The sequence below is a fragment of the Diadema antillarum genome, unplaced genomic scaffold (assembly GCF_040938485.1).
Source record: "Diadema antillarum isolate AM-2024a unplaced genomic scaffold, OU_Dant_1.0 seq00000633_RagTag, whole genome shotgun sequence".
NCBI classification, from domain to species: Eukaryota; Metazoa; Echinodermata; class Echinoidea; order Diadematoida; family Diadematidae; genus Diadema; species Diadema antillarum.
This window is the reverse complement of record NW_027271550.1, coordinates 151,043-170,285: the sequence shown is the minus strand read 5'-3', so window position 1 is coordinate 170,285 and position 19,243 is coordinate 151,043. Positions and strand designations below refer to the sequence as shown.

At 39.1% G+C, this 19,243-nt stretch overlaps 1 protein-coding gene across 1 annotated transcript; it reads right to left on the bottom strand.

The window, feature by feature from the left end:
- Nucleotides 1–7,563: 7,563 nt before the first annotated feature.
- On the bottom strand, nt 7,564–17,920 carry LOC139736175 (protein ARV1-like). The gene is made up of 6 exons (XM_071646909.1): nt 17,722–17,920; nt 15,247–15,366; nt 13,689–13,842; nt 11,281–11,362; nt 8,501–8,649; nt 7,564–7,694 (listed from the first exon to the last, which is right to left on the bottom strand). Exons 1-6 carry the CDS (start codon nt 17,833–17,835, stop codon nt 7,579–7,581), a joined length of 735 nt encoding a protein of 244 aa, XP_071503010.1. The 5' UTR covers nt 17,836–17,920; the 3' UTR covers nt 7,564–7,578.
- Between the last annotated feature and the right edge of the window lie 1,323 nt (nt 17,921–19,243).

The window sequence follows — 19,243 nt, the reverse complement described above, 5'->3', positions numbered from 1 at the left end:
TAAAAACAGTGGTACATGCATGCTACGATCCACAGCACCAGAGTATTAATAAAGCGCAATAGCGAAAATTCAAAGTGGGATTGACCTTCATTTTGTCGGCAGCACAAGGAGAAGCGCCCTGCTTAATTTTTTTTTTCCTCCCAAAGCCACGAGATGGATATGGTTCATTTGATAACAAAATAACATTTTCTGGGCGTCATAATACCATACATGTGGTATTGATAGATTTTGGTGCTGCTAATTTCTGAATTTCTCTCCAGGAAGAGAAAACAAAACAAACAAAAGTCCTCTGTTCCATCTTAAGGTGCATCACCCAATATTCTCAGTATTCATAAGTGTTGGTAACATTTGCTTTCATCCTTTCCTTTTTTGTATTTTATAATCATGCAATGACGGTAATCTAGAATTATTCTTGAAAGGGGTCCTGAATCTCCGCACAGTGAAGACGAAAGCACAACCATTTTCAAAACCTTTGGTATCACACTTTTTTGTCGCCATGAAAATTCGTTACGAAAATACATGTACTTGTGTAAACAAATGGCAAGGAAATCCTCATGAGGATTGGAACTGGCCTACAATTCCAGGTTCGGTGTCAAGCATCCGTAAAAACAGTTTGCAGTGATTGTGAGTTTATAGGTTAATTGTAGCCACAACAGCAACATGTGTTTGACTTTCAACTGATGGGTCTCTGGAAGCTGCTATGGTGATAAAGCCAAATCATGCATGTTGCTTTTTTCTTCTTCTTCTTCTTTTTTTTTTTTTTTTCAATCAAGCTATTATAGGAGGAGGCATAGTGAAGTAGAACATTATTCCACTGAAATGATGGGATTCATGTCATGTCCTATGAAGGTTCTACAGTTAGGGTCATATAAGAGCAGCTGTTGGACATTCTCAAGCAGTCAAGTTTAGCATGCCCAAGAAATCTTCTGGGGAAAACAACCGACATTATGTGTGAAAAGAAACTGAAACTAGAGTGGGCTCAGTCAGGCTCCTCGTGGGGGTCCCCCCCCCCCCCTTCCCCAACACTAAAAAGAATTTATCTTATTATGAATTAGCTATGTCCAAGAGATTATGCAGCATATTCTTTATCACAAAGAAGAGGTGTAGTTGTGTGGGTCTTCAGCCCTAGCACATAAGATGGTTTACACTGACTTATTCTGAAATTTCAAGATGTCGGTTTTACGCTTTAAAAACGGTGATCTAGCATGCAAGCTCTCTCTCTCTTGATTCGCAGCTATTGACTGTTGCAGTAACAAATTTTCTGCAGCTGACTTTAGGGTCTGCATGCATCAATGGTCCTGGTGCTGGTGTTGTGCCTCTGATACAGGATTATTTGTTGAGCTGGGTACAGATATTGGGACCTGGCGTATTCCTTGATGACTTGGACAAGCCTTTCCATTATCCACCATGTTTCGTGTCAGTGTGGCACTTGGTATTAAGACGGCATGCCAAAAGATTTTAGTTCAATAGCTTTTCCATTTACCACCATATTTTGTGTCAATTTGGCACTTGGTTACATATTAAGACAGCATGCCAAAAGATTTTGGTTCAAAAGCTTTTCCATTTACCACCATATTTTGTGTCGTTGTGGCACTTGGTTACATATTAAGACAGCATACTAAAAGATGTGGGTTCAAACTAACAAGACTTTTAACCATGGTGATTTGATGTACAAGGTGTGAAGGTGAATGAGGAAAAAGTAAGCAAGGGTACATAATTGGAAATTGTGTAACTAGCCATGTACGCATGAAAAGTAGAGTATAGTAATCAACAGAGTTGTACACTCTTCATTAGGCATGAAGTGAGAACGTGTGTCATGGAGTTGCAAAGTGTTCCCCCCGACCAGGTCAACTTGGGGGAATTTCAGTCATCTCCCATGAATTCAGATGAAATCTATGATTATCTGTCAGAGTTTGTCCGTCAAACTTACAGCAATAAATGGCGAAAATGAAATGTTAGGAAACCAGTGGTGCACGTGATACAGATGTTCATACACTTCCAGACTCTTTATTGATGGTATTAGGTTACAATTTACAGTGGATGTCTGTCTTCTTGTTTATTCATCATACTACTGGCCTTTGATATTGACTTGAGCTTGTGGAAAAATTCTGCTTTCTTTAGCTTGTTATGATCATCATCATCCATTAGAACTTTTCTAGGCCTCAGGCACATACTATAGATTGCGGTGTTGGTGATAGATACATGTATTTGCCTTGAATTTCATCCATCCAGAACATACATATGATATTATTTATCCTCTGCAACACATGTTATGACTCGTATCACTTAACCCATGTTTATTGAATTGGTGGTGAACTTTAGTGCTCCATCACTACAGTACCTGACAGTTGTAGACTGTTTAGAAAACTGCACAGTTCGATGTGGCTGAAAAAAAAAGAGAAATGAGATACTTGTTCAGAAATAAAAACAATTTGATGTCTTAACTACCTCCTGTCCCCCCAAAAAAAATTCAATCTAAACAATGTTTTACTATTGGAAACTTCTTTTTCGTAAAACGTGTTATCATGACGTTTTAAATTGACCCCGTGCATATAAATGCCTAATCTCCCATATGCATGAACGTGTCTAAACGGCAAAGCAGATTATGTTAACGCTGTGTCGATGAGGTTGTATACTTTTACATCCTTTTTTTTGTAGTGATTTTTTTGATATATATAGTGGGACCAAGGAAACTAAACCAAGTAAACTTAACTGACCAACTAAACTTCACAATTGTATTTGATATAGGTGGAGTTGGGCGGGAAAACGCTGTATTTTAAACTGGAAAAATTACATTTTGAGTGGGAGACACACCGCCTAGAGTGAGAGACATTAAAATCGAGAGCGGGAGATTTTGCAAAAAAATGGTCTCAAAGTGGGAAAGTTGAAGTCTCTGCCAGTGGTAGAGCTGGCTTTATGACATTTAATGATGCTTGCTTCTGGTACTGAAGGACTTCTACTTGTGTAAATGTTATTTCTGACACACAGGGAAGATAGTGCCTTTTTGAAGCTATGTATATATTGCTTGGATGTAGAATATTCTGTCTTTCACCCCCCCCCCCCCCCAAAAAAAGAGTAAAATAAAAGCCCAACTCACCAATAATTAGTTAGTCTTTTTTTGAAAGAGTGCAGTGCTTTCCTTTGTCTATAACCTTACGACATTGCAGTGTGATTCTGGCTATGATGCCGACAAGCGGCGATGACTGCCTTCTGTTCAAAATGTGCGTTCTTGTATCACTGTTATTCACACTGTGGTCGGAAACACATTCAAAGTGCCTGCAAAACCCCTACAAAGAGTTCTTCAGAAGGTAGCTCAGATAGAGAAATGTCACCCTCATTTGAATCCGAGATGTAGCCATGAAGAAGTGAAATGTACTCATTTGACACTTACACTGGCACAGGAGTTTCAGAGAGGTTTTCCATCAGAGGTGTTCATGGAAGATTCCCCCAGTATCTCAGTGTTGGCTATTACACCTGTGTGACCTATGTCCCATTTCATTAAATATGTTAGGATAGCAATTCTTGCCAAAAAGGCTACTTCTCGTAGGAACAGCCAATCAGGAAGCAAGATTTATCATGACAATTGTCTTTGCAGTTTGAGTTCCTGCTGTCATGGCAACTTGTTTTATGAAATGGGGGCCCTGATTTGTATGTACTATGGGCAGTATGTAACATCCTAGAATACAAATTTCTGTCACTATGAGTTTGGTCTCATGTTATGTGCTGCTACACAACTTCAGGTCAAAATGAATGAAGTAAAATAAGCAAATACACATTTATGCATCCAACCTTGGAATTATTTGAAATGTGTATTGGCTCGACTGGACCATTTCCACTCAAATGATAAATACAATCAGGGAATAGCAGGCAAGTGTGAAGAAAACTGAAAGCTACCTACTGTATAACATTGTGTATTTTCATTGAGTCAATGCACAAGCCATGCGTACAGACGCAGTAAGAAAAATAGGGGGCTTTCAGGGAATCTTTTTCATGCTATGCACAATCACTTCATTTCTTAATCAGCGTAACACTTTGTTAACTATTATGCACAAGATGTGATGCCTTCGTGCCACTTTTCTACTGGTGATATCAAGGTAACACTCTTTTGTTTCTTATTAAAGACCTGCTGGGATCAGTTTGATCAGTTTTATTTATTTGTGGAATATGGATATGTGTAATTATTGTAGGATGGCTGGGGGACACGGGAATTTGTGACAACATAATTTGCAGACATTTCTGTCACACATGAACAATTTTGAGGAGCTATCTTATCGGGCACTTTCCCCGTTTCCGAGACTGAGTGTACATGAGGTGTTTTTTGGGAGTACATGTTATACACCGGGCTGTATGGCACAAATTAGACATCAAACTACAGGTTGGACTTTCAAATCATTGTGATATCGTGCATTTGGCCACTTCAATCCATACTGTCTCACTCCCTATATACAGCTTGTGGGGTATAATGACCAAGGCATGGACAGAAACTTTGATTTTTTGTGTTTGTGTGGTGTTTAGGATTTGTTGTTTGTCTTTTTTTTTTAATGAGGAACTTAACAGTAGCTGCATCCACCACACATCTCAGAATTTTTTTTACAGCTGCCTTAATGATCCCAAATGTAAGTTTGTAGATAAATGTGCCTTGTTTTATTGCATATTGAAATACTGTGATCGTACAGGTGCTTGACTTTCCGTATTTAATGTGTGTACCTTTCTTTTTTTTCTTATTGTTCACATTTATTTATTTTTCAATTTTGTGTCTTTATATGGTTACCTAAGCCAAACCTTTTTTGTTTGTATATTACATGAGATCATGTACATGCACCCAGTTGGGGACAAAGAATTATAGATGGAAAACTATTTTTGTATAACCAAGGATGCAAGATATGTAAATAGGACATACATGACTAGTGATTGTATAAAAAAAAAGTGGAATAAGATTAGGTTATTTTGCCTTATGATTTGAAATGGACCTCTATTATCAAGTGTCAAATATGTAAATCATGTGATAATTTGTTTTAAAGTGAAGATTGTATATATTCCTTAATTGCATTGCAGACTTTTGCAAAGACCAATCTATTAAAAAAAAAGGAAAGAAACATGAAAGGAACATGTTGCAATGAGTTGTGTTTTTCTGTTTCATGCATTTCTCAAAACATGGATGCATACGCGTGGAGGTTGCTCATGGTGTTTTGTAATACAGTCTAGCTGGATAAGCAGAGACTTGCAGGGTGTTTAGACGCAAAAAATTTGTACTAGAATGGTATAGCTATACCAAAACAGTATAGCTACACGATGAAGTTATACGTCTGACCACTAACGAAACGACGTATAGCGAAGCGACGGTCAGAGCATCATTTCGAACTAGAACTTGAGAACGAATCAGCATTCCATCGTGTCCATTGTGCGTCTGAAGGTATGGCGACCATAGAACGGTATAACTGGGCAGGGCTTAATGGGTGCGAGCACGAAAGGTGACCTTGTACCTGTCACTCATGACCATAACAACATGTGCAGTGAGAAACTGCACATCTATACGACGTTTTTCCAGAATGGTCGAAATTAGCGTCTGAATGGTCTGTCGGCTATACGATGATTCTTCATACGTTGTTTCTTTATCGAGTTTTGGTATAAACTGGCTTGCGTCCGAACAGGGGGTTGGTGTAAAGTGTGTGTGTGTGTGTTTGTGCAGCATTGTATAGCTGCATAAAGTGAGGACATTGTATCAATCACGTGAAACAACAGAGTACAAGTGTATTTAGTCACATACTCTCACTCCTGGCAGTAAAGGGAAGCCCTGTAGTAACAAGGTCACTTGGAACATCAAATTTATGATACCTCATTATAACCAGTACTTCATTGTAAACATACAGTGTACTAAAAAAAGATCAAATATTTAAAATAAAGTAATGAAATATCGGGATCACTGAATTCACATCGTTAAAGGTGTTGGCTTGTATGTGAGCTCAATACAGCCATGAAAACTGATTGATTAATATTCCCTATCTTTTTTATATAGAAGCTGTAGATTTCATACTGCAGGAATTTTTAAGACAGTTTGGACATATATAAGTCTGTACACAGTTGTATTGCTTATGGAGAAACTTGAAGGTTATAAACAACTATACTGGGAGGATACTGTCCCCTGACAAGCAACCAGCAACATACAACAGTCATTCCCTACAACATGTGCAAGTGACGACGACCAATAACGGGAAATTTAAAGGCATGAGATCAACATACACTCCTCATATGGTATAGCGATCCTGCACGTTTATTCTTTTTTTTCAAGAAATTATGAAATAAAATTCCAAGATATAATTGATAAATCTATCAGGGACAACAGGAGAAAAAAAGGTACACCTGACTATGAAATGCCCCACCGTCTGACAGACCATAACATTATTTTACAGTTTAAGTTAAGTCCCAACCGGTGTTAACCATCAAGTAAAGAGTACACAAAATGTAGTTTTCAGTAGATAAAGTGATGTATTGTGATGCTTTAGATATTGTGGTAAAGCCATGCAGCTTTTGCAAAGTCATGTACAGCAATACAAAATTTTTCCTTAGGACTCGTATGATTTGGCTAACTAGCATTAGACAAAATCATCGCACAAATGAAGTCAATTAATGAGAGTCTCTTGCTGATGTTGAAATAACCTTAAAGATGTCCTTTCAACATCACTGTTTTGATCATGAAACACATGATGTTGTCATACAGAATGCCCCCCCCCAAAAAAAAAACTCACTGAGGTCACTGAAATTATTTTATCCCTGCAACCCTTGTGCCTTCAAAAAATCTGAGCATTGTACATAAGTGGGATTTCATGTTTTTTTTGTTTGTTTTTTGCTCCAGCAAATGCAAAATTTGAGCTTTACAGGTATAGTGGCAATAATAATTTTGAAAGTAATGCTTCAGACTCACCCCCTCAAGGCCCTACTTCCCCTAAACTTGCCCAAAAGCCAATATGTCTGAAGAAATGTTCCATACACACTGAACAGGAACTCAGAAATTGTTTACCGTAAAACAGTGATTGAGCGCACACTTGTAACTGTTTGAGTGCACATTGTTAAATTATGGCCTTTTTGCTGAACACTTTTTGCACACTCGTGCATGTTCGTGCATGTTGGCAAGAAAATAGAGCACACACGACTCATATCAGCCCTTGTGATAGGCTACATTCTTGAACCCATATTACAAAACACCATGACCATCCTATCACCGATACAATAATGTGACATTCCATCGCCTGCCCGACAGAAGGGCCCTAGCATAACAATTTTGACTCAAAATCAATTTTGGTTTGTGACACAACTTGACAGAGTTTTGAAAGCTCTTTCATATGATGTGACCATCCTTTCTTTTTATTTTTTTGAGCACGCAAGCCTTACAGCTCCCCTACTGGGCAGGTTACAGTTCTTTCCTCCACATGCACAAGCAGCAATGATGGATTGTGGGTCTCGGGACAAAACGTTTCTGCAGTCGACCCACTGTGGTGAGAGGGAGGATACATCAATCGCTTCTCGTCTGGATGGTCGACCAGAGGATGATGGTCACTCGATTCTGACCTCTGGTGCTCATCAACCCGGCAGAAGCATTTTCTCCACGACTGGTGTGACCTGTCCCAGCAGGAGCTCTGTCGTGAAGCCGCACAGGACAAGCAGGAGACTTGTGGCATGATGGCAGTCTAGTATGACTGCACAAAAGAGAGAAAGAGAGAGAGATTTAATCAATCCTTGTCTCATAAAGAAAAGAGACAATGTATGACTACATTTCCAATTTCCGGAGAACAGCCTTTCTCTGATTGTGGAAAAATTGGTATTTATCTTCACCTTCCCCCCCCCCCCCCCCCACACCTCATTCTTCATTTCTCTGCAAATCAAATTGGCTAAACATCCTGTCTCAATGAATCAAATTATTAAAATAAAACCCCTCACAAATACTACCAAAAATTTATGAGTAAATAAATAACTCTAAAACACTACCTCTCAGCAAATCTTGTGTCACTGCAAATGGATCAGTTCACCAGTAAACATGATTCTACTTTTAAGTCATGTGAACAAATCAAGTCTCAAGACACTACATTTCTGTGGTTTCGTGCTGCATATTTTTCTAATTTTTTCTATTCATTCGCTGTGTTTCATTTGGTAGAGACAAAAGATTTTCTTTCATTTGAGCCCAATGTTGATCACATATAATTGTATCAGTTGTAGAATTCCCAAATGCTCTTCAGTGCTACATCTATAACTGAAGTTCTTATTTCTCTCTCTCAAGTGGGAAAAGTTCTGTACTCTTCTTTTTGATTTCATGTAGACTGTTAAACTTCTGCTGATGAATGCTGTAACACTGACAGGTGGAAATTTTGGGGGTTTCCCATTGTGATATTCCATATTGAGATAAAAAAATTCTATCAATTTAAGATAATGTCCACAGAAAAATACCCCCAGACTTTGCGGGGTCACAGCTGTGCTCGATTTGTACAGTACACAGCTGAAGAACTACCTGCAACAGCTCTTGTGCTGGCGGCCGCCATGAAAAGCTTGGTCAAGAGGTAGGTGGTAAAGACGTGATTCTCGCCCCAGATGACCGCTGGGATGACCAGGAGCTTGCCGGCCGAGGACAGGAGGAGGGCTCGCAGAAGGCAGCAGTACCTGGCCAGTGAATAGAATGGGAGAGGTTTAGGTCTTTCTCTGTATGCAACCATCAGACTCGGAGAACAAATAATGTAAAACCAGAAGTTTTCGCGTGCATTTTTAATTTCATGAATTTCCAAGATTTTTTCCAATTTCCCAGAGCCAAGATTTGCAACATTAAAATGAACACAAAAGTTCTTGTCTACACTATATACATTGAATTTCCGTGGCAATTCGAGAATATTATTCATGGCACAAAAAAGGCCGTTGGCTCTAATTTGTGAAAACTTCATGCTGTGAATAATTCTGTTTTTACCGTACACATACACAATAACAATCTGCCTGTACTGTAGAGGAACAGGACAACACTACAAGCCTTACTAAAATCTCTACCAAAGTGGAGGTGATGGGAAAATACTAGCATTTAATAACAAAAACAAGGAGGATGTAAGCTACAGTGTATCATTTGGCAAAATGATGGTATTGGCAGACATTCAAGTATCTTGTACAATTATGATCTTTCTAAGTTTTCATATTGCTTATTTCACTACATGTGGAGTCTTATACCAGTGTCAGCTTCAACTTCATTGAAACATGCTGATATTTATGTCTTCATTACCATACCGAACATAATTAGTGCATGTAACTTCAGAATACTGTAAAAGTAAAAATTTTCATGCAAGATATTTTTTGCACTCAGCTGAGTACGAAGAATTTCATGTGATTTGAATTTCATGTATGGCCACAACAATCGAGCAAGCACTTTGAACAGCTCAACACTGCCATGGGGTTGAGGGCTTTAGCAGCAACATACTACTATGGCAAGAGGTAACTAGTCTGCATTGTGACAGCAAATTCACTCATGCTCCAGGATTATTAAAATTGAAGAAAACTACAAAATACAACATAACAGTTATATCCCTACAATATACCTACCTTGAGATCAAAGATATGAAATTAGATAATAAATGACAAGAAAAAAACAAAAACAAAAACAACTAGAAATGTCGCTATGGCGACTGGTATGCCTCCGCCATAATGCATGATTCTCCTAATAGGTCTATAGTACATGTGGACAATGTGTGATTACATTTTCACAAAATTGGCAAAATATTAAAATGACATGTTTGTCACAAATGTATTGAATGTTTACCTTCCTTGACCTATGTTTAATTGGATGAATAGGAGAGCATGTACTTGGGGATTTAAGAACTTTAACTTGACTTTGACCATTTCATAAGTTTATGCACTGAGTAATTTTCAAGGTATGGAGAAAAAGCGCAATTTCTGTATTGAACAGTAATTTGTTATCATTTTCATCTGGCCTTTGATTTATAAGAGAAGCACTGTCAGGCAGAACATACATAAATTCAGCATGTACTAAGTTTCAAGATAACTTGAGCCACTTCCGAGATATGGAGAAAAAAGTAAGTTCAGCACTTTCACTTGATCTTTGACCTTTTGACCTTTGACCTTCTTGGCAAAAAAAAATCCCAGAGAATCTCTATTGGGTTAGACATGCATACATCAAGTTTAAAAAAAAAAATATCCTGCTGGCATTGCATAAATATAAGGAAAATAGTAAGATTTTGAAGTATTGCCCTTGACCTTTGACCCCTGACCTTTGACCCCATGAACCCTAAATTCCCTAGATAACCACTGCCAGTCAGTAGATGCATATACACTATGTTCCATGAAGATACCTTGAACAATTTCCAAGATACAGAGAAAAAAGTGAAATTTTAACATTTTACTTGACCTTTTGACCTTTGACCTTTTGACCTCATGACCCCAAACTTTCACCAGAGAATCTTAATTGGGTAGTACATGTATACACTAAGTTTCAAGAAAATATCTTCAGGCATTGCATAGATATGGGGGAAATTATAAAATTTTAAGCATTTGACCTTGACCTTTTGACCTTTGACCTTGAGCATGTGCACCCAAAAGTTGATAGGCACAACTTCACCCCCTAATACACATACATGCCAAGTTTCATTAGGATACCTCAAAAGGTTTTGGTAGTTACCCTGTCCACAAAATTCATTACGGACGGACGGAAGGACGGACGGACGGACGGAAGGACGGACGGACGGACGGACGGACGGACAACCCGAAAACATAATGCCTCCGGCACCACTTCGTGGCGGAGGCATAAAAACAAAACCCTACAATATACCTACTTTTAAATCAAAGACATAAATTACATTACATGTAACGATTAAAAAAAAAATTGCACTTTTATTTTTGCGCTAGTTTCATGTTGTGCCATATGCAAGAACATTTCCACTTTTTAGCAATGCAAATAAGTTGACTGTAATCTAACACATATGTGCAGAAGCCCTTTACACCATCAGTCCTGAAATTTAGTCTAATAGACTGGACCATGGTAAAATGTAGGTGACAAATGTTTATATCAGAGGTATATGTGATGAGCACGCAGATGACATTTGATCAGAGCACTGACAACATAGACAGGTTTGCCTTCTTTACAGAATCACAAACCAACAAACATACAGACATTTGCAATGTTTCGATATCACACCAATGATTCCATACTGCTACCACAAACCTATAACAGTGCAGTTGTTAAACTGTCAACAAAAAGAGATATGGCGAATAAATGAGAGAAAGGATAGAACCACGTACCCTGACAGCCAGAGGTCTCTATGAGTGTATTTTGCATATATCCAACACATGCCGATCACACCGAGCATAAAGCCAGCCAACTCTGAATGTGAGAAAAAAAAATGCAGATAGAGATGGGTAATGCACTGATGACATATTTGCAATCAACACATACATATTTGAAAACGGAAGAAACAGAAGACTCTAGCATCATCATCTTTGTGAAAACCCAATAGATCAAGGACATCTGAAAAGATATAAGGACATCTGTAAGTGCATCACAAAACCAACAAAAAGTCGGACGCACTGATTTTGTGTGAGGAGTCAAAATAGGTGAAATGGACCAACCTCCTCAATCTTGAGTTTTTCATATGTGACCCGCTACAACAAAATGATCCTAAAGTCGGGCGAGGTCGATTATTTGAAAATTGCATGATATAATCCCCTAATCTTTCTGCTTTAAATTGATATATAACACATTTTATAAAAATAATCGGCTGCGGAGATATCGATGTTTAAAAGAGAGCATGTCGAGATGTCTGGAAAATCACTGTTTCGAGAAAAGCGCCCTAAAAGTCTTCCTTTCGACGCAATCGCGATCAAGGGACATGCAAGTCAGTTTTCACCTCTGGACAATAGAAGGTAAGCCCTAGCAACCCCCGAAGAGTTCATTCAAGCACATCAGTGCCGGCGGTCTCCTCACCAACCAATCAGTGACCAGGATGTGAGAAGCGGCTGAGCATAGTGCACCCCGCCCGCACGAACCAGTCGACTGGGCAGTGTGCGAGCTTCACGCTTCGGTTAGCAGCAAGCAGCAAACTGACCAATGAGATCACTCTGGTCGTTGTTAGGGGCGGACCTACCTGTGGCGCTCAATCCAAATTTTCGAACCAGTTTCTGCTTCGTTGAAACACCAAAAAACATGGCTCAGAAAAACGCTATTTTTTGGTCTTTCCTTTGATCATTTTGCTTCAAAATTTCAACAGATGATAGAAGACATGTTAGACTCCACTAATATATCAAAATCAGAAAATAGTAAGTTTTGACCAATTTTAATGCTCTGACTTCAAACTCGATTTTCACGGCTTCGACCGTGCGCGACTTTAGGACCTTTTTGTTGTAGCGGGTCACATATTTTCTGAAAGAGCAAGCCTTCTTCTACATCTATGTTTGGGATCATGAAACAAACGGGAAATTGTGTTTTTAGCAGTTTTTCTAGAACGCTTTTTTTTTTTGTAGAATAATGTGATTAGGTGTGTCTTAGAGAGTCCCCTTTCCATTTCTTAAAAACCCTTTATATCTTCACTTTCAACTCAACTTTTGAAAGGATAATGCTACTGCTTTGAAAGCTGGTATTAGTCATGGACAAATGTGTTATTAGAGCATGATCAATTTTGGCGTAATCTGATAATCCCTTCATTGTTCTTGCTATGAAGTTTTGCATCCTGTTTTTTGTTCCATTCATGCACAAGTCAGAGCCTCTTTTCATCAGTACACTTTTCTAGAGTGTGCGCTTTCTTTCACAGGTTCTGGCTTCCTCCTTCTTCCTACGCACAAGCAGGGAATGGAATGCACTTAAGGAGGTTCCAGCCGACTTCCCATGGGTGTATGCAAGGGGAGGTCGGGAGGGTCGTACGACCCCCCCAAAAAATTTTTTTTCAAAAGGTCCACTTTTTGTAAAAGACATTGTTGTTTTTTGAGGGCTTTTTACCCTATATACAACAGGAAAAAAAGTGACCACGTGGTGTGTCAAAAACCTTGTAAATTTCGTAACTTAGGCCCTAGTTTTAATATGCCATACCTTATTTCTAAGCCGCACTGCCATGCCGAAAAACTCACTTTTGTATACACCAAATGGCCTCATTTTAAGATATAAAATCAAAAAAACTCCCTACCATGGGAGGGGGGACACCCCCCTCCCACACCCTCGCAACGGTAAAGGTCCAAAAATTTTGATTACGACCCCCCCAGAAAAAATCCTGGATACACCCCTGCTTCCCATCACTTGATGCCTCCAAAAAGGCATTACAGGAAGTCAAACTGTAGCAAATATTCCTTCCATTAATTTTTTAACTGCACCTCACTGTAAATATGTGTGATGAGAGCCTATCTGCGCTCATGGTTTTCTTGATACATGTGAACCACTCTGCAGTGTGATTACTCCTCAGACCCTAAAGGATACACTACAAATAGAAGAAGAAGAAGACTTGAATCTGCTCACTGAAAATTCAAATCTAATTCTGGACCTTAGAAATGCAGAGGTTGTACAATATCTTTGTTTTTATTGATACCACTGCTGTCAACAAATAATGATTTTACATTTTTTATTATATTACAAATCCTCTTTCAAAATAGGGCTTGTCAATACTGTACATCCCCCCATGTCCAAATAAAAGAGAAAAGTCAATACAAACAAAGAAGACTGTTACCTAGGCCAGCCACAAGGAACATGGCATAGAAGTCCCACTGGAGGGCGTAGTGGAGGAAGGGACGGCTATCATCCTGGTTGGAGTCACCGGATGAGTGGGCCCACTTCATATAGGCATCACACAGCAAGCAGACGATGGAGATACGCCAATGGAACTGAAATAAAAGAGATGCATACACCCCATATACAATGTACACTAGTGTAGATACATAATCAAATGAAGTAGGATATTTTACATTCTGGGGTTGTGACTCTCTCACACATGGGACCTCCAGTTTATGTCCTATCTTTATTAAATCGGGACAGAGTGTTTTGCCTCTTACTAGTGGAGACGACATGACAACAAGTGGCTCTGCTCAACAAGATTCACTGGGACTCAAACCCAGGCCATTCGATTGCAAGGCAGACACGCTACTGACTGAGCCACCTCTTCCTCCATGCTATTCAACTATAACTCACTCAGTGCACCCCTTGTCTCTCCTCCCACCTCCCCCCCCCCCCCCTTTATTGTCCTTGGTGTCCCAAGAGTTAAAGCCAGCTTTAATATCAAACCATTTCTTCACACTGCATCTTCCTTCTGAAAGTTTTCCGGTGTTATATTGTCAAGTGGATGTGCAATGTAATGGCAAATACACAAGTTGAAACCTCTCTCTCTCCTTCAGCTGTTGACATCACAGACATCTTCAACCAGCCTGAGGATGGGCTGATTTTGCAATAACACACATTTCCCATAGACACCTGCCAAAGTATACATGGGACTAGTCTTAAACGGGTTAAAAGAAATGATAAATGCTAGATCTACTGTACATACATGGTGGTTGTTCGTTGTGTTGGCCTGTCTTTATCCATTATTTTTCACTGTCTTTATACAGGGCTCGACACTAACGGTGGCCCGGGGTCACCAAAAATGAAAGTCGGGCCACCAAATTTAAAAAAAGGGCAAATTTTTTGAAAAGTATGTCAATAAATTCGTAACTTTTTGCGCCGGAAATTAGCAGTTAAATTTGTTCAAAGGATGGATGAAAAGGACTGAATGAATGCCTGAGAGTGAGTGTTGCAAGTTTGTTGAAGTTTATTTATGAGTAGATATGTCCAACTTCTAATTCTTAATATCATAAATCTTAAATATTTGACTCATTAAAAAAAAAGGACTTTAAATGGTTTTATTGTTTTTTTTTCGGGACACCAAATTTTTCTCTTGGGCCACCAAAAACTTGAAATTTTGGATTTTGGATTTAAACGAAAAAGTTAGTGTCGAGCCATGCTTTATATGTCGTGCATTACACTCTCAAGCACATCACATTCCCCGGCTGTTTATGAAGGACATGAAATTTTTAGAGCTTTAGATTTGAATGAAAGAGAAAGTTTGAGGTATTTTGTTGCTTCAAAAATGAAAACGACAGAAGTGATTTCATTCAAAGGGTTTACTTTACTGAAATTACACTACTGTGAAGTGTGAACAGAATTATTTGATAGATCCATAATGAGCTCATGTTCAATAAGGAGATGAAGAATGGAGGACCACAGAAGAATACAGTGAAGGACAGCATCAAACATACCGATATGACATTATTAAATAGAATGTGGCGGTAAGCTTGAGGCTTGAATAGCAGTGCGTCCAGTAGAATGATGACTGGGTCAAACTCCACGTACTTGTCCACAACTTGCTTGCAGCTCACCTGAAAATGGCATAAAAAATACAACACAACATGACAGATGTACACGATAGATGAAACGGATCCCTCTTTAAAAAACAAAAACAAAAACAAAAACAAAACATTGTTTAAAGAAAGATATGAATAAATATTCAAGTATTGATAAAAAGTACACCTAGTACTACACTTATTTTTCATTAAATAACAAACAGTACTTCCCCCATCAACTAAGCTGTGTTGCTGTATAACATAAATACAAAAAACTGACAGATATCGAACACAACAACTTAGATCATCAAGCAGTGTAGATGACCCATAGTCCCAATGTTTCAGTCCAGATAGCCATGCTTCTTCTCAGACTACTTGGGAAACTGATGACACTCACATCTAGCAGGATTGAGCACTGTCTCTTCCACTACTTGTTGTGTCAACACTCGGACTCCAAGTCGGCCAAAGTCTACAAGAGCCTTCTCCTCCACCAATGTGATCTTCCCCCCTTCGAGTATGATCATTAATGTACCCATTACTTATCAGCAATGGAAAAGGATCACCACAGCAGCAATCCCGGGTGATAGAGAAGGCAAGTCCATAACTATACACAGTCTGGTCGGGCTAGCAAGTCCATAGAAGCCACAGTCACCAAATCCGCTCTCCATTTCCTCAGTTTCCTGGAACTTGCACGGCAATTACTCTACTCTCTGCTTGACTCATCTGATACTCCCTCCACCAGGCCATACCAAAATATAAAACCTGGTGGTGTCTACCCCACAAACACCTGTCTTTCCTTGGTGATTGGGAGGACCAGGCGTCCCCATCAGACCAAAGATAAAACCATCACGTCATAGATTCTACATCTCCTTGGGAATTTCATGCTCTTCACCGAGGAGAGGAAAACATCAAGTCACACCTCCAAGAAAGCACGCAGCAGCTGCTCTCCAAGAAACTTTTAGGCAAGAGAACACTTCTACTTCGGTACTTGACAGGATCCATCACTCTGAATGTAGCGTCGAGGGGACTAGTGAGTGTCCTGTGCAGTGCAGACAGATGGTGCTTATAATACAAGGTGCAAGTAAAAAGGCCACATCATTTAGTGGTTGAGTGATGTGAGTGCACCCTTGAAGGCTTCTATTGATGTGGATGCTGATTGGGAGCGCATTCCATGCCAGTATAGTCCTCGGATAAAAGGAGCTCTGGTATAGCCGGAGATGAGCTCTAATACCATAATGATGGAGTTTTAGCAAAAGTCGTTCATGGGGCACCCGGTCGAAAGCTTTTGAGAAGTCAAGAGCGATTGCATCAACCTGGTCCTTTTGGTCCAAGGAGAAGGTAAGATCTTGTGCTGTTTGAATAAGAACAGAACTTATTGCCAATCTCACTAGGAACAGATGACCCTAACTAGACCACACTGCCCTGGATTTCCACATATTCTTAATTTTCCGTTCATTTCCTTGCCGACATGCACATTATCATAGTTTATACATTCTTCTCTGGCGATTTAAACTTGTTCACAATTCTTGCATGACCAAGCCTGTCTTCTTTGTCTTCTCTGTTCTTTTGAGTTTTTGCCATTTCTTGTTCTACATAAGACTAGACAGGAAGATCCGTCTGTCCGGAGGAGTCTTTTATTTTTTTGATGTTATCGCCCTCCTTTAGGGGATTCCGTGAAGCCAGACGCAGTCTCCGCGGAACATATCCTCGACGACTAACCCCGGCGCGGGGCGCTGTATACGGTACGTATTGGGGTCGCTGCTGCGGTTATTCGACAACCAGATACAGACTGATCTTTTGGTCAACTTCAAGACATAATCCTGACCACCTCAGCGTATATTTTAATCACACCTTTTTGTAAAGAGTTCTGTATGTATCGGTAAATTTACCCCCACTAATAAAATCTAGTTACCACTCTACACTACCTAGGCAGAAAAATCCATCAGTCCAGAGGAGTTTTTTTTTTCAGTTTTTTTTTTAACATTTCAGCTGTTGGCATATGCACGGATAAATTTTACATACACGCAGCGCACACATAAATTTAATACTTGGCAAACAGTCGGGACAGTGTGCATCTGTGGCATTAATTGTGCCTTAGGAGTATACTACTAGTTACTTCTGTACTACTAGTGTAGAGCGGTATCATGGGTATGACAAAATATATGTAGCAGCGGGGGTAAACTTAGATTTAATTTACAAAAGGAACTCGATAACTCTTGCCACTCTTTTTCTCCAGGACTGGAGGAACTCGACATGCTCAACAGAAGGCGGTGGGATATTAGTGATTCAATAAACTAGGTCAGGAGACATCCAGACACAGCTGTACCATTTCCGTTGTATAAATCTAGGCCTACGCTCTACATATGATCGTCCTTATCATTGTTAACTTACACAGTGAGATATTTTGATGATTCCGTTACCATATTCGCGATGAACCTCCTCTGCGGAACTCCCACATTCGATGCATCGAAATTGGGATTTAACGCGTTCATCACTATCAGGCATTACGACTTTCTGGTGATACACACACTGACTTCCGACTTGTGAATCGCTTGTTTATCGTTACATTTACAGTAATGTGTCAGTAACTGCAGTAAAAATTTTATATGGCTGGATTTCCCCTCACGTCTAACGTCTGCCCACTACTAAACTACATACAGAAATCCTAACACGTGGGCACGTGTGTTGTGCTTTCTGTGCGTCGGATCCAGCTGTGCTGGGCATGTCTGTGCTGCAGCTTGAGTAGAGAAGTTTCGGTCACAGCGTTGAGGGCGTTTGCTGCTAATACAAAAGTACATTTTGCACTACTTAGTACTAGAAGACTACCCCTAGAAATAGTAATTGTACGGTATTGAGAAGGGAAACAAAAAATGAGAAAAAAATAAGACCATCATAAACTCACATACTTCTCAAGAGACGTCCCCTTTCTTTTTCTTCTGCTTGTTTCTGCTTGTTGTTCTTCTCTTTTGTCATCATCATCATCATCATCATCATCATCATCATCATCGTCATCATCATCATCATCATTATTATCTTCTTCTTATTATTATTTTCTTCTTCTTTCTCTATAGGCCTGATTCTTCTCTTCCTTTCTCGTCTTTTTCTTCCTCCTCCATTATCCTTCTTTCCCTCATCATGTCCCTTTGTATAACCATACGGGGTAATAAATATTAAGACTGATTGTATCATTTTTTTTTTTATTATAATCATTTTCAGGATATCACTATTCTAACATTTCTCCAGTCCAGTCTCAGTGTATTATACCTTCTAAATGGATAACGCAAATGCAAGCATCTGCACATTCGAATCATAAACAGTTCGTGATTCATAAAAGAATCCTATCATATAATATGTTTGCTTCTTGCTATATGAATCTCAGTTTTTTTTTTTTTTATCTCTATATCTCTCGAAGCGTGGAGCCTATAATTATATTGTATGATAGATACCCCTGCATTCGATGTATTTATAGGTGACTAAGCGTGGTTGGTATGGAGATGTATGGGGGTTGAGAATTTTGTGAAGCACTTTTGTTATACGGCGTTTATAGGGTGTTTTGTTTGTTTGTTTGTTTGTTTGTTTGTTTGTTTGTTTGCTTTTGTGTTACCTGTGTATGGGTCACACGACCAGCGTATTTCAACGTATAGATATTCAGCAAACTAATAGAGGGAGATAGGAGCAGACAGAATGAAAAGAAGACAGAAAGAAATACATTAAAGAATGAAGGAAAAGAATTAATGATCGGGAGAACTCAGGGCAAGGGAGTAAGGAGGAAAGGAAGAAGAAAACTATTCCAACTATATTTTCTCGTTGATAATGTCTTTACATGGACGAATCTAATGCTCATATAGATTTAGTTATTTCTTCAGCAATATGAATATAATTATACAAGAGTGAAGTCTGAACAGTTACCGAT

Excerpts from the sequence above, each read along its gene's own strand:
- LOC139736175 (XM_071646909.1), bottom strand. The coding sequence starts at position 17,835 with ATGCCTGATAGTGATGAACGCGTTAAATCCCAATTTCGATGCATCGAA. Across the intron at positions 15,367-17,721 it reads TCATCAAAATATCTCACTGT|GTGAGCTGCAAGCAAGTTGT; the intron begins GTAAGTTAACAA and ends TGCCATTTTCAG. Across the intron at positions 13,843-15,246 it reads TATTTAATAATGTCATATCG|TTCCATTGGCGTATCTCCAT; the intron begins GTATGTTTGATG and ends CTTTTATTTCAG.